Source organism: Trachurus trachurus (assembly GCF_905171665.1).
Source record: "Trachurus trachurus genome assembly, chromosome: 9".
Classification (NCBI taxonomy): domain Eukaryota; kingdom Metazoa; phylum Chordata; class Actinopteri; order Carangiformes; family Carangidae; genus Trachurus; species Trachurus trachurus.
The window spans coordinates 22844916-22858583 of record NC_139895.1 but is presented as its reverse complement, the minus strand read 5'-3'; the positions used below and the strand labels follow the sequence as shown (position 1 = coordinate 22858583).

General features: G+C 40.2%; 2 protein-coding genes across 2 annotated transcripts; one reads left to right on the top strand and one right to left on the bottom strand.

Moving 5' to 3' along the window:
• The first annotated feature begins 1004 nt into the window (after positions 1-1004).
• Positions 1005-9804, top strand: myo1ha (myosin IHa). The gene is made up of 31 exons (XM_083978743.1): positions 1005-1149; positions 1235-1350; positions 1472-1670; positions 1771-1851; positions 2314-2493; positions 2580-2678; positions 2765-2878; positions 2969-3040; positions 3136-3255; positions 3366-3433; positions 3536-3641; positions 3724-3804; positions 3912-4003; positions 4257-4351; positions 4467-4513; positions 4644-4724; positions 5089-5194; positions 5292-5409; positions 5534-5647; positions 5729-5805; positions 5884-5952; positions 6060-6144; positions 6234-6396; positions 6488-6571; positions 6667-6760; positions 6968-7023; positions 7100-7235; positions 7329-7399; positions 7623-7720; positions 7811-7910; positions 9469-9804. The coding sequence occupies exons 1-31, from the start codon at positions 1027-1029 to the stop codon at positions 9493-9495; spliced, it is 3072 nt and encodes a 1023-aa protein (XP_083834869.1). The 5' UTR covers positions 1005-1026; the 3' UTR covers positions 9496-9804.
• A 191-nt stretch (positions 9805-9995) lies between these two features.
• Positions 9996-13460, bottom strand: kctd10 (potassium channel tetramerization domain containing 10). The gene is made up of 7 exons (XM_083978748.1): positions 13344-13460; positions 12330-12543; positions 12069-12238; positions 11869-11955; positions 11701-11753; positions 11382-11577; positions 9996-11278 (listed from the first exon to the last, which is right to left on the bottom strand). Exons 1-7 carry the CDS (start codon positions 13344-13346, stop codon positions 11060-11062), a joined length of 942 nt encoding a protein of 313 aa, XP_083834874.1. The 5' UTR covers positions 13347-13460; the 3' UTR covers positions 9996-11059.
• Between the last annotated feature and the right edge of the window lie 208 nt (positions 13461-13668).

Genomic DNA, 13668 nt, shown 5'->3' with positions numbered 1-13668 from the left:
GTGACGTTAAATGTTTTCTAATGAATAATTACTGAATGGATATGCAGGGGGAATATGTGTAATGGATTGTAGACTGCATTTTAAAGACGTCTTTTTTGTCTCTGCTCCGTGGTATTTACAGGACAAAAACACTTGGCCTTTCTCAGAAGAAATGAGGGCCATAGGCGGAGGATAGAAGCAGGGGAGGAGGGGGGACGGAGGGCTTTGTGTCAATTAGATCCAATGGATTATCTTTTTTAATGTTTTTACAGAGAGAGTTGAGAATCAAAGGACTTCTGCTTCCAAAGGAGAGCGAGAGAGAGAGAGAGAAAATACAAAACCAACAAAAGCTGTGAAAACCTTTGGTCTAAGTGTTGGTGCTGCGAATGCAAAACAGATTGGTGGAATTTTTCCCACTATGCTTCTTAAATGTGCCGCTGTTTTGGGCACCCCGAGTCCATTTGCACAGTGTGTTATGTTTGCTCTGTGCGTCAGCTCTAGTGAACTATGGGCTGCCAGCCAAGGTCCCTGTGTGCTGTGTAGTGATCATTAGCTTCTGTCTGTTCGTCTGCACAATCACAGAGCTTTGCTTCAAAGACACATAGGACCTCTAGACCTCTTATTTCAATTGAACTAACAGGGACCATGTTTGTGCTTTTTTTGGTGCCTTTTTTCAGTGCCGTCCTCCCCCATGGAGCTATTTATTCAAACATCCATTCATCCAGCCACATTTGTCAAAATATGTGGCTGTGAATTTGGATATCATTGTTATGCGTGCAAAAAATGTGTTCGACTTGTTATTGTTACCTTGGCAAAGTTTGCTTCCTCTAATGTTCAGGATTAATCTAACCGATTAATACACACACTTATAAACACTTATAAAGTTATCAACTCCAACAAAACTCAAATGTATGACTGTGAAGCAAAATGTGTTTTAGAAGTAGAAAACTCTGCAGTATGTAAACAGAAATTTGGACTTGAAAATTAAAAAAATAAACATTATTTTCCTTAATGCTGGTGCAACTTGTTGCACAGGTTCAGCTGGACATGGAGGGTGCCCTGACTGCCAGGGACCGAGTGGGAATCCAGGATTTTGTCCTCCTGGATGAAACCACAGAGACAGCCTTCCTCAGCAACCTCAAGAAACGCTTCAGCAAGGATCTTATTTATGTGAGTCTGAGGAAGCACTATATTGAACAAATGTGCATTTTCAAAATAAGTATGTCAACTTTTACTTTTACTTTTTCATTTTTAGACCTACATTGGCACTTTGTTAGTGTCTGTCAATCCTTATAAAGAGCTGGACATCTACAATAAGAAACAAATGGACGTTTACATGGGTGTCAACTTTTTTGAGCTTCCTCCACACGTGTGAGTGTATGATCTGGATCTATTATGTGAATATGACCTAAACGATAAACTAACTCTTAATGCAATTCACCTCATCAAAGTTCATTTGTGAAATATGATGGATGCTCTACAACCCCTGCAGCTACGCCTTGGCTGACAATGCCTACCACACCATGCTGACAGAGTTCAACAATCACTTCATCCTTATCTCTGGTGAGAGCGGAGCAGGAAAGACGGAGGCCTCCAAGAAGATTCTGCAGTATTACGCTGTCAGCTGTCCAAGCACCACTCTGCTTAACACTGTCAGGGACAAAATGCTCAAGTCCAACCCCGTCCTTGAGGTCTGGTCTATAGCCTACTTAATGTTCCATCAATGTAATGACACGCCGAAAAGGTCAAAGGTTGTTAATTACTGTGTGATATGGTTGTGTTTTCCTGCAGGCTTTTGGGAATGCCAAAACATTGAAAAATGACAACTCAAGTCGGTTTGGGAAGTATATGGACATTCAGTTTGACAGCCAGGTAAGAACAATGTGGCACATTCACAGAAATGCTTATGACAAATATATCAATAAGTTATAAAAGAGAAAGAAAAAAACAGGAAATTTATGTTTATGTTTAAATCTTCTCGGCAATATCACTTTATCTAGCTTCCTGAGCTGCAACTCACTTTACTATCATCCAAAAACTAAACTATTTATTTAATATAAAAGCTCAGTTTAATTGAACTAATGGGTAAAAATGAATTAGATGCATAAAATGACTCATATCACGAATTGTATAACTTGAAGGATGAATTTGTTCGTACTGAAGAAAGTTCAGCAAAATAGTGAGTGTTAACTTTTCTTTTAACTGAAAAAGAAACTTTCAAGGAAAAACACACTTTATCCTAGAAAAATCATTTAAAATCTGGCCACTGGACCACAGGCTATGTTTTTTCTGCAAGTTGTAGAGCTGCTGTCTATAGGATCATGATGCCCATAGGGGGATGCTGTCGGAGGCCATATCTTGAACTACCTGCTGGAGAAGTCGAGGGTCGTGCATCAGAATCACGGGGAGAGAAACTTCCACATCTTCTACCAGCTTGTGCAGGGAGGAGAGGATGAGCTGCTTCGCCGGCTGGGCTTGGAGAGAGACTGCCAGCATTACAACTATCTAACGCAAGTATGTGACCACATTCTGATGATGAGGTTATTGTACACTTGTTATAATGTGCCATGGTACTGTGTTGACTGTGTTTCTTATGACAGGGAGAGTGTGCCATTGTGTCTTCCATTAATGACAATTATGACTGGAAAACTGTCAAAAATGCACTGCAAGTCATCGATGTTGATGAAATTAACACTGATGTAAGTTGGATGGTGTCAATAATGCTCTGACAGACTCACTCACACTGCTTTTGGTTTAGCATCTTATGAATATTTATTCTTTGCAGCACTTGTTTGAGATTGTTGCGAGCGTCCTTCACTTGGGGAACATTCAGTTTGACTCTGACAGTAAAGGCCATGCCCTCCTGAACAACAACGCAGAGCTGCGATGGGTCTCAAATGTAAGACAATGGTGGGCTGTTCTTCAGATATGTAGCATTATTACAAAAATGTCAAAGCAGAAAGTCGCCTAATGTTATTTGTCCCTGCAGCTACTAGGGGTTGATGCTCACGGTCTCCAGGAGGGACTGGTCTACAGGAAGATCGAAGCCAAAACAGATCAGGTGCATGCATGTGAAAATGTCCTTTAATGTATTAAAGATTTAAACTCTCCAATGTTGCGTTTGAGAAACAGCCGTGACTTTGTCCCTCTGTAAAGGTCCTCAGCCCGTTCACAATCGATCACGCCATCTACGTCAGAGATGCCCTGGCTAAAGCCATCTATGGACACACGTTCACTTGGCTGGTCAACAGGATAAATGCATCCATGGAGAACAAGGTGTGAAGAAAAGTGTGCAACAAGTGTCACAAAGGGAAGGTGGTGAAGATAACTTTATACTGGCTGAACTCTCATCTGAACTCTCATCTGTTTGCTCTTTTCCCTGGCAGGACTCATCAAGAAAAACTGTAGTGGGGCTTCTGGACATATATGGGTTTGAGGTGTTCTATGTAAACAGGTATGAGCAGTCGATGTTTTAACCAATTATAACTGATTCCACTGGGGAAAATGTTTCGGAATATTCTATACCTGAACTCTTTGTATTTACCTTTCTTTTCAGTTTTGAGCAGTTCTGCATAAACTATTGCAATGAAAAGTTGCAGCAGCTTTTTATCCAGCTGACACTCAAGGCCGAGCAGGAAGAATACGAGGCGGAGGATATCGAGGTACCCCTGTTAACCTGAGACAAAAGAGGAGTGATAATGTGATAACATCAGTTCGTATAAAATAATAATAACCTTTCTCCAGTGGGAGCCAGTGCAGTTCTTCAATAACAAGATCATCTGTGATCTGGTTGAGGAGAAACACAGAGGAATCATATCGATACTGGTGTGTACTTGCTGAAATAGACTTGAAAGTCTGCCCAGCGGCTTACAAAACATGCAGCTACTGTGAAATAATCTTGTCATGTGATACTATGGTGTTTTGATTTGCAGGATGAGGAGTGCCTTAGGCCGGGAGATGCCACAGATCTCACCTTCCTGGAGAGACTGGAAGAAAAGATGGGAAACCACCCTCACTTTGTCACGTGAGTTAAGTTAACATATGAATCTGTCAGCACAAAACTTGTTCATGGAATACTTTTGTATCACTCCACATTCACATTTGGTAGTGAATCATTTTTAATTAAATACAAACTCCATTTAAGTGATACTGTGCCACTGTCAACATTGTGCTCACTGGTGTCGACAATGAGCCGATAGAGATAGAGGATTAGGATTCGTCTACAAAGGCTCTCACTCTTCATCCGTCTGTCTCTATCTCCACCTCTTTGAGCGCAGGCACAAATTGGCTGACAAAATGACACGTAAGACTCTGGAGAGGGGAGATTTCCGTCTTTTACATTATGCTGGGGAGGTCACCTACTGTGTTGTCGGTAAAAGGAATCACTCTCTAAGACCTTCAGACATCTAAATGTTTTCATTTTCAGCTGAGAAACAGTCCTATGACATCTTTTTGTTGTTGTTGTTGTTGTTGCTGTGACTCTCTAGGTTTCCTGGACAAAAATAATGACCTATTATACAGAAACATAAAAGATGTAAGTTTGCAGTTTTGCACTTAATGTCATATGAGACAGAGAATATTGGACTAGAAGGTATTTGATGAAAGTTTGACATTACGTTAAATGTTAAATTTGTATGTATGTGTGTTGTCCCACCTTCTCATAGCTGATGTGTAAGTCTAAAAATGACATAGTCAGAGAGTGTTTCATCAACATGGATCCAGACAGCAGGCGAAGACCAGAAACAGTGAGTATGGTCAACTGTATCACACCACATCAGCATCACATGCTATAGTTAAGAGTTAAATGTCATATAAAACCTGAAATATATTTTTTCATAGACGTTATCTGAAGTGGGGGAAAAAGGAAATGATCTAAATATTATGTACAAGGACATACGGCATGATGATACACAATTTAATATCTGTTGCAATGCACTTAGAGAGAAAAAATGTGCACAGTAGAGATTACAAATGAGTAACTGGTGACCACTGAGACAAAAACAAGTCATTTTTATCACGTCGGTGGCGGTTTGACTCTGTCATCAATTAAGCCATATGGATTTGACAGATGAACTGTTGGGGATTATGACCCTCATGTTGTGTCTGTAGGTGGCGACCCAGTTTAAGAGCAGTCTGCTGAAGCTGACAGAGATCCTCATGGCTAAAGAGGCCTGGTACATACGCTGTCTTAAATCTAATGAGTCCAAGCAGCCAGGTACTTTAATTAATAAGTGTAGTGCACGTGCAGTTGTTGTGGTAAGAGGATGGTGTCGTTTGACCTTTACCCTTTTTCTGGCTCACACTATTCACAGGTCAGTTTGACGAAGCACTGATCAGGCACCAGGTGAAGTACCTGGGTCTGATGGAGCACCTCAGAGTCCGACGTGCTGGTTTTGCTTACAGACGCAAATTTGATGTTTTCTTAAAGAGGTACAAAGGAGCGAGGTGCTCGGAGTTTATGCTTGATTTTCAAACGAAAAATCTTGCAGAATGGAGTGACTCCATTCTGCTACATTAACGTGCTGAGTGGGTTTGTTTGCTGCGTCTCACACAGATATAAACCACTGTGCCCGGCCACCTGGCCTCACTGGAGAGGAGCGCCTGCAGATGGAGTGGAAGTGCTGGTTCAACATCTGGGCTACCTGCCATATGAATACAAAATGGGGCGGTGAGCACAACACTTCCTGAATATAACAATGTAAATTTACTTTGAGCCAAGGGTAACCAAAAAGCATTTCTTTTGTTTTAGTACCAAAATATTCATCCGTCATCCGAGGACTCTTTATGCCACAGAAGATGCTTATGAAAGATGTAAACATGAACTGGGTGAGTGCAAATCAGCAAAAGAGAATCTTTTAGCCATCTCTACCTGCGGTGATTTAATTTCATACTCTGAATCTGCAGCTACGAGACTCCAGGCCAAATATAAAGGATACAGAGCAAAGGGAGAATTCAGAAAACAGAAAGAAGCTGGTGAGTGTCACGATGCACAATCTAGATTAGGATGTGTTCCTGTGCTATGTAAGTAAGATAAAGTCAAACATCCACTACACACACATTATATATATATTTCCCCCCAGCCACTAAGATTGAAACTTGTTGGAGAGGAGTGCAGGCGAGGAAGGAGAGAGAGAAGAGAGCATGGGCTGTAAAAGTCATCAAGAAGTGAGAACGAGGAGCAAAGTTGTACAGCTTCATTACACATCTCATAGTGTCACATTTTTACTACTTCAATATCTATCAACCTGTTTCAGATTCATCAAAGGTTACATGACCAGAGGGCAAGCAAAAACCACTGATAACTCAGAGTACCTGGCTTTTGTGAGGCAAAATTACCTGAACCGGCTCAAAGGAAATCTGCCAAAGACCGTTTTGGATAAAACCACCTGGCAATCTCCTCCAGCTGTGCTCCAAGAGGTTCAAAGATTTATCAGATTCACTGTAAAAGAGATTACCAACAACAACTCATGTGTTATTTAGACCCTGTGCACGTTTTCATTCTTGTCAGACATCAGAGATCCTGCGTAAGCTTCACTACCGTCTTTTGGTGAGGAAGTATGTGAGAGGAATAACACCCCAGAAAAAAGCCCAGGTAACTCCTGTGTCAAACACTTTCTATCAAACTGGAGCATCATGTTTTTTTTTTGTTTTCTTTGGAGATGAGCTTTTGATTTCTTGTTCCCTCAGCTTCAACAGAAATTTGTCACCAGCTCCATCTTCAAGGGCAAAAAGGAGAGTTATCCACAGAGTGTCGCTCAGCCTTTTGTCGACACCAGAATCAGTTAAGTGTACGATACATTCCCACAGTGCTGCTTCTTTTTTGGTAAATGGTAAATGGTCTGTATTTATATAGCGCTTTTACTATACCTGAACGATACCCAAAGCGCTTTACAGTACATCACATTCACCCATTCACACACACATTCACACACCATTTACCATTTACCATTTTTTGAACCTCATTTTTGACACTGTTGAATATCTATAGGTGAACAAGACATAAATGTGAGGGTTCTCCAGATGATCCGCAACGAGCACATCAAGGTAATGAAATGTCATCACACACCCAGAGGAACTACAGCACCGACAGCTGACCGTGTTGTGCTCTGTGTCTCTGTAGTACAGCGTCCCAGTGATCAAGTACGACAGGAATGGTTTCAAGCCGAGGCCACGACAGGTCATCCTAACCCAGACAGCCGCCTATGTGGTGGAGGAAGCCAAAATCAAACAAAGAGTGCTGTACACCTTTCTGAAAGGTCATATCAGGATGATATTACACACTTTACTTGCCAGTGGGGATGTTTTTTTTTTCTTCTTATATTTGATTAATTTTGTCTGACTCAATGCAGGTATTTCGGTCAGTAATCTGAGCGATGGCGTAATTGTATTCCATATAACATGTGAGGACCCTAAAGAAAAGGTATGTAGATATCCAATGTACAGTAAATGTTTGAGTTTGTAAGAATGGTCTATTTTGTAAACATATTTGATATTTTGTTACTATTAAATGGAGGTACAGAGACCAGTTGAATTACAGAGTAATCTTTTAAGCTATATAAGTGGAAGCCAAGCACACAATGTTTTTTTTTTTTTTTTAATAAAGGCGATTTGTCTGATTGTGTTTTACTCTGTGGGTGTCTCAGGGGGATCTGGTAATGCAGTGTGACCACCTGTTTGAGTTTTTGACCAAACTCAGTATCATTGCTAACAAGCAAAGTGCAGTCAAAGTGGTCCAGGGCAGGTGAGTGTGTATCTATGTCACAAATGTGGAGGTCAAATTTGAAGCGTGCTTTAATCTAAAACACTTGTATGTGATTGCATTGACTCTCAGTATCAAGATTGAAATCCAGGCAGGAAAAGAGAGCGCAGTGGACTTCAGCATCGGACAGGAGCCCATGGTATACAAAGCCAAGAATGGACACCTCATGGTGGTGAGTTGAACAAACCCTGTAACAATGAAGAATTTATGTATACGTTCTGTTTAAGGCTCTGATATGAAATTGATCTGCAGGTGAAGCGATAGCACTTTGACCAAGGTCTGTTTATTTTACCAAAAAACAAAATGAAAGCAGTAAACTGTAGCTAACCACTCTAATCCCAAGTATCCACCCACCCACCCATTTAACCACCCACGTCCCCAGCCACTCACCCACCAGAGCTGCACCACATTTTACACACTTTCTGATTAGGAGAAACACAAATCAAAAAACAATCAAACAGATAATAACAATAAAAACAAGTCCGATCTCCATTTATTCTCTGCTTCCATTTTTCTTTTTTCTTTTTTCTTTTTTTTACAATTATCAAGAAAAACTGCTAAATTACATAAAGCAGAGAGAATCTTATCTACTTTGGCTGAGATGTTGCATAATGTCTTTAATCCAAGGAGAATATGGAGGTGGGGGAAGGGTCTTTCCATTTGAACATGAGCTGCCTGGCCAGCAAAGTGCAAAAGACCAATATGCTGCACTAATGATTGCCAAATAAAGCCATAGAAGCATGGATTGGTTGGATTATTTAAGTGTTTTTGAGAGTCTTAAAACCTAAGCAAGAAATTATGTAGTCTCAGACTTATCCTGAACATACAGTATGTAATAGGCTTACAAGAGCTTCCACCTGTCACATGAAAGGTCTAACTACTTTCTAATTCTAGATGACCTAACCTCTGACCAGCGGAGACAGTGTACTGTTGTGTATTGTCATACTGCATGCTGTTGAAAAAAGGATGATGAGCAAATCCTTTGGATAATTTTCTTTTGCCAAACTGCATCTGGGATTTATTCATTTAAGTCCTACTCCCCTTTGTTTTCAGATGATTTAAAGTTGTCAAATTATACAGAGTTAGAAGGTTGTATGTGCTGCTTATAATCTTCTTAATACCTTTTGTTAACTTGAATACAGACTCCAACAATCAGAGGACAGAGGAAGCAATCAGGGTGTAAGGCCATAAAGCTCAGCAATTAAACTAATGACCTCTTAAACTTGAGCCAAATTCCTACTGCTCCATAACGGTGTCAGTGGTTAAAAAAAAAAAATCTATCCAGAATGTATTACAAGGCTTATCAATAAAGTAGGCAACTGTTATGTGTGCTAGCCTACTAATCAAGGATATCAACACTCTTATGTTGGAAACAAGGCTTTTGTAATGTGCATTCTATGTAGGCTACATGTTTTTGTAATTCAACATAAACGTTACTATAACATATCTATCCTGCTAAAGAAGAATATGGAGGATTTTAAAACGGATTAACAAATTTAGGTGATTCATCATGATGATACTGATCCTTCCATGAAGAGAAAAACACATCGAGTCCCTTATTTACAGACTGGCTATCAGGGGAAGGAAGTTGGTTAGCGAGGTCTTTATAGTTAGGCTTTGCGTAATCCAGAGTCACAGATATTTTAACTATTTTGTGTAGACTTTAAAAGGGGGTTGAATTAAGGAAGAGAAAGAGACACCACTTTAAATCATATTGTTTGTCCACACAGGTTGCCACTCGGGTACGGACACGGTGATGTGTGTGGCTGAGGAGGAGAAACACAAGAGGCCCCTGCATATTTCATCAGGAGACCCCTATTGAGACGATCAACATGTCTACAACTGAGCAGCAACAGCTGTATGTTAGGAAGCCTGGTTAATCCTGATTAATCCTGATTGAGGACAGCAACACCTTTTATACACCTTGCAGTTACCAATAAAATGTACTTTTCCACCAAATAATATTAAATAGCAATTTAAGATATAGTTCCACATCAGTTCATGTATAAGCAAGTTTATCTTTGTGGTTTTAATCACTGTAAGTCAAAGCAAGAACTGACACTGCAAATCAAATCTGTCACATTGAGGTCTAGAAAACTATTTTAACCTTAAAATAGTTTTCTAGACCTCAACAATACTCATTAATTACTTCAAAGAATGTGTAATTGTGATTTCTTAAGTATAAATCCATATGTCACTTTTATATGTTCACTAATAATGTGAATGTGAGAATTAAACACAGAACAAAAGTGTTTGTAGAAATTTATTTGTGATAAAGTAGGTATAAATATAAAACATACATATGTTCACTTCTGTACAACAGACCTACAAATACTGCGATTGTTAGACATAATTCAACTCAAACCTATTGTGTGCAAACAGTACATTCTCTGATGAATGCTGTGGTGAAGGACGGGTCTAATTTCTCTCCCTGTTAAAAGCTTGTAGAAAGGATTCCCTTCCTGCCTGGGAGAGCTCTGGTTACAGTCATTCACTTCAACCTCAGCATCCACCATTCAATCACCCCAGTACATTTAACACCTCAGGTCACAGCTCAAGTTGCCTCCACTGAAAATAATAATCATTTAGTGAAGTGAAGGGAAAATACATAATGTTAAAACTAAATATAGCAGAAGCACTACAGTGAAATGCTGCATCCACCGGTGATAACTGTATCAAAAATTATAAAAAATTTTAAAAGGTGTAATTGCTCTTATCTGCAGGCTACATATAATAGCCATGGTAACATCTTCTAAGAATAAAACAGTGCCACCATGTGGCCCCATTGTGAAGAACATCTAGTTCATCCACTGATGAACTTAACAGTGGACCCGTCAGAATCTCATAACGAGGCAAAAATGATCTGCATCAATTTGTAGCTGCTTATATTCGATAATTCTTGCGCTCTTGGATGTAATCTAGGTACGACCTCAATTAGGAAATGTATACTGATAAAATTTTTGTTCTCTTCACACACACACAGGTGAAACTGTGGGGTCACCAGCAGTGCTGAATGCAAACATCCATGCCTATGGGCCTCTGCACTCTAGCAGAAAAACAGTGATAGGAGTTGTCAGGACTAACAAACATCACAACCTGTCAGACCACACATGAAAGATGACAAGTGGACACAAACACACACAAAATCATTTCACCACTACACACTGTTGTATAACACTCGTCTCATAGTAGTCTCCTAGAGAAAGCTGTTAAAATAAGAGTGGAAGTGAGACAGAGAGGCGCTGGGTGTTGTAAGGCACAAGCGTGATGCAAAGACTGTCCAGGGTCAGAGACACAGGCTGACGGGTCGGGGAAGGAAGGTCACTGGTGGTGGTGTGTGCGGTCATCCGGTCGTTTGATATGAATCCTACGAACTCGTTCAATTCGTTCACGCTCCTCGTCTTCATCCAGATGATTAGATCGTCCTGCAGCGCCCCCTGTGGCCTCCAGCAGGGCATTGTCGGGACCCCTCCCATCATGGGATTCATACAGCAGGATGTTGAGGGTCTCCTCATAGATGCGTGCCTCAGGGAACTCAACCTAGGAGAAAAAGTGGGGACTTGTATGAGAAACTGGAGACAACTATGCATAAAGTACGCTTACAAGAAAGTGACCAACTCTTCAGAAAAAAAAAAGTCTTCACCTTTGTCTGCTTCTTTTCTGTGGCATAGACGATGGAGGTGCAGCACACTTCAGCAATCTTTCGCCCCTGGCCATAAAATGACCAACAACAGATCTCATCCCCGATAACATCTTTGATGAAGAGGACCCGGCCGTTGAATCGCAAAGAAAGCTTGTCAAACAGCTCAATATTTTTCAGCATATTGTCGTCAGAATTGCTGAAAGGTGAGAAGTTACAGTACAATCAATCAGTAACACATCTTGCAGGATTTCACCGTGTTATATTTCTTCTTCTTGAAGCAGATTATGCTATTCCCAGATGTTAGTTGACGGGAACTCACCTGGTATATGAATATTTGTTGTTGCTTCTGTTATACAGCAGTTTGACGGTAGGCTGTAAAGACAAAGAAATATCTGAATTATTATTATTATTATTATTTTAAATATATGAATGACATTTGTTCTGATACTGACTATGAATAATCCCACACATTATCCAGACAATATACCTTATTAGATGTTGCAATAAGCTTCTGTTCCTCCTTAGACGATGTCATCAGAGGCACTTTACAAAGGGGCTCATAAGATTCTTTGTTCTGGAAGAAAACATAAATTTTTTTTGTATTAAAAAGGTCTCACCTGTCAATCATGATAACATGGTGGTAGATGAAACATCGATATATTTGACAGCCAACTGTGATGACTGTACCTGCAAGGCAGCTGTACATTCATCAGCTAGGCCTTGGACGAGGTAATACTTGGCCTCAGCAAGCAGTTCCTCGGTCTCCCGTCGGCTGTCTGGGAGCGGCACCGCCCCGTCTCGAAGGTAGTTGAGGATTGTTCCAAAGTGTTTCCCACAGCGGTCAATCAAAATCCAACCTATAAGTATAAAATAGTAAATTACTGTTTAGTAACCGACTGAAGAGATTAACCTACATGTAATTAAAATATTTTTCTAGTAATAGCTCACCTTCACTGTCTGTGAGGACCTCCATCCTTCCACTGAACATGGCTTTGAGCATTGTGTCCTGTTTGGTTAGAGTCTGCATTGTAGTGTAGTACAGCGCCCCACCCACATTTAACTTCACATACTTGGAGCTGGGGCTGGAGCCCTTGAAGGATGTAGTCCGGGTTGTAGCTGCCGGCACTGCCGAGCTCACCACGCTCTCTCCTGACATCTCTTCCTGTGGTAGAACAAGATAATGCATGAATGGCACCTGTATTATGACAACAATCTCAGTTGATTAGTTTGTATTACGGTTAATATAGATACACATTCCTCTTTTAAAGAAAATGTTCCCAATCAATTAAGTCTAGCCCATCCCCCATCATCTGTGACTTCCCTTAACAGTCTGTGGCTTCACGCCCCATACCCAGTTGTTATTACTTACCATTAAAATCAATTAAATCAAAACAGGGACAAGTATACCGACTCAGTATCAGTATGACTTCATTATGATAAAGGAACAAAATGACACGTAGTCAGTAATTATTTTCAACTCGCACACTTGTAAAAGGGTGGATGCAGTTGTTGTTCATATAATATCAAAAACAACTACGTTAAAAACGTATACAATGTAAACTTTAATTCTCTCAGAACAATTCTACGAAAAATAGCATTTATGCTCATGTTGTCGTGATAAAGCTTTGGGCGGACTAGAGGCAATCCAAAAACAGCACTACACACTTTTGTTACCAGGTTACTTTTCTTTCTTCAGCGTAATTTACGTTCGCGAGTTTTCTCCTTTCTCAGTATAAAGTAAAACACTGAACCATTTCTCTCAACCCAGTCAGTGGTAAATTCATTGTAGACAGGACGGCTACAGAGCGAGCAGGCTAGTTAGCATCAACTAAACGAACCTGAATTATTACAAATCTGGCAACAAAATAATACACATGTCAGGTCTATAATTATAAAGTACTCTCTATGTGATCTTATCATCGTGTTTAAACCTATCTCTTGTAAAAACCAAAGTATATTTACCATAGAAGCCGCAGCAGACTTTGTAAATGTAGCTCGCTAACGTCAGTCAGCTAACACCCACTTCCTTCCGGTCAAGGCTGCGCACTTCTAAAAATGACGTCAACCATCCTGCGCTGCTGCTGTGTTTAAAGGGACAGTTCACATACTTTTGTTCAGGTTAAACAGAGTGTCCAGCACAAAGTAAATGAGACAAAAGAACGCATTGCTTCACTTCAGTCCACTTTCCATTCTGCCACTTTTAATTTACTTTTTAAAAGAAAATAGCTTCATTTGTTTTAATGTTAGCCTACTCATTTCCGGTGTAAAAGGAGTAACAGTAATAACA

What these genes read in the sequence shown, in the direction of transcription:
- kctd10 (XM_083978748.1), bottom strand. An exon ending in GGTCCTCACAGACAGTGAAG is followed by an intron (nt 12,239 to 12,329) that starts GTGAGCTATTAC and finishes TTATACTTATAG; the next exon opens with GTTGGATTTTGATTGACCGC. An exon ending in AATGTACAGCTGCCTTGCAG is followed by an intron (nt 11,956 to 12,068) that starts GTACAGTCATCA and finishes GTTTTCTTCCAG; the next exon opens with AACAAAGAATCTTATGAGCC.
- myo1ha (XM_083978743.1), top strand. Translation starts at nt 1,027, where the DNA reads ATGGAGGGTGCCCTGACTGCCAGGGACCGAGTGGGAATCCAGGATTTT. An exon ending in TTTGAGCTTCCTCCACACGT is followed by an intron (nt 1,351 to 1,471) that starts GTGAGTGTATGA and finishes CAACCCCTGCAG; the next exon opens with CTACGCCTTGGCTGACAATG. An exon ending in GAGGAATCATATCGATACTG is followed by an intron (nt 3,805 to 3,911) that starts GTGTGTACTTGC and finishes TTTGATTTGCAG; the next exon opens with GATGAGGAGTGCCTTAGGCC.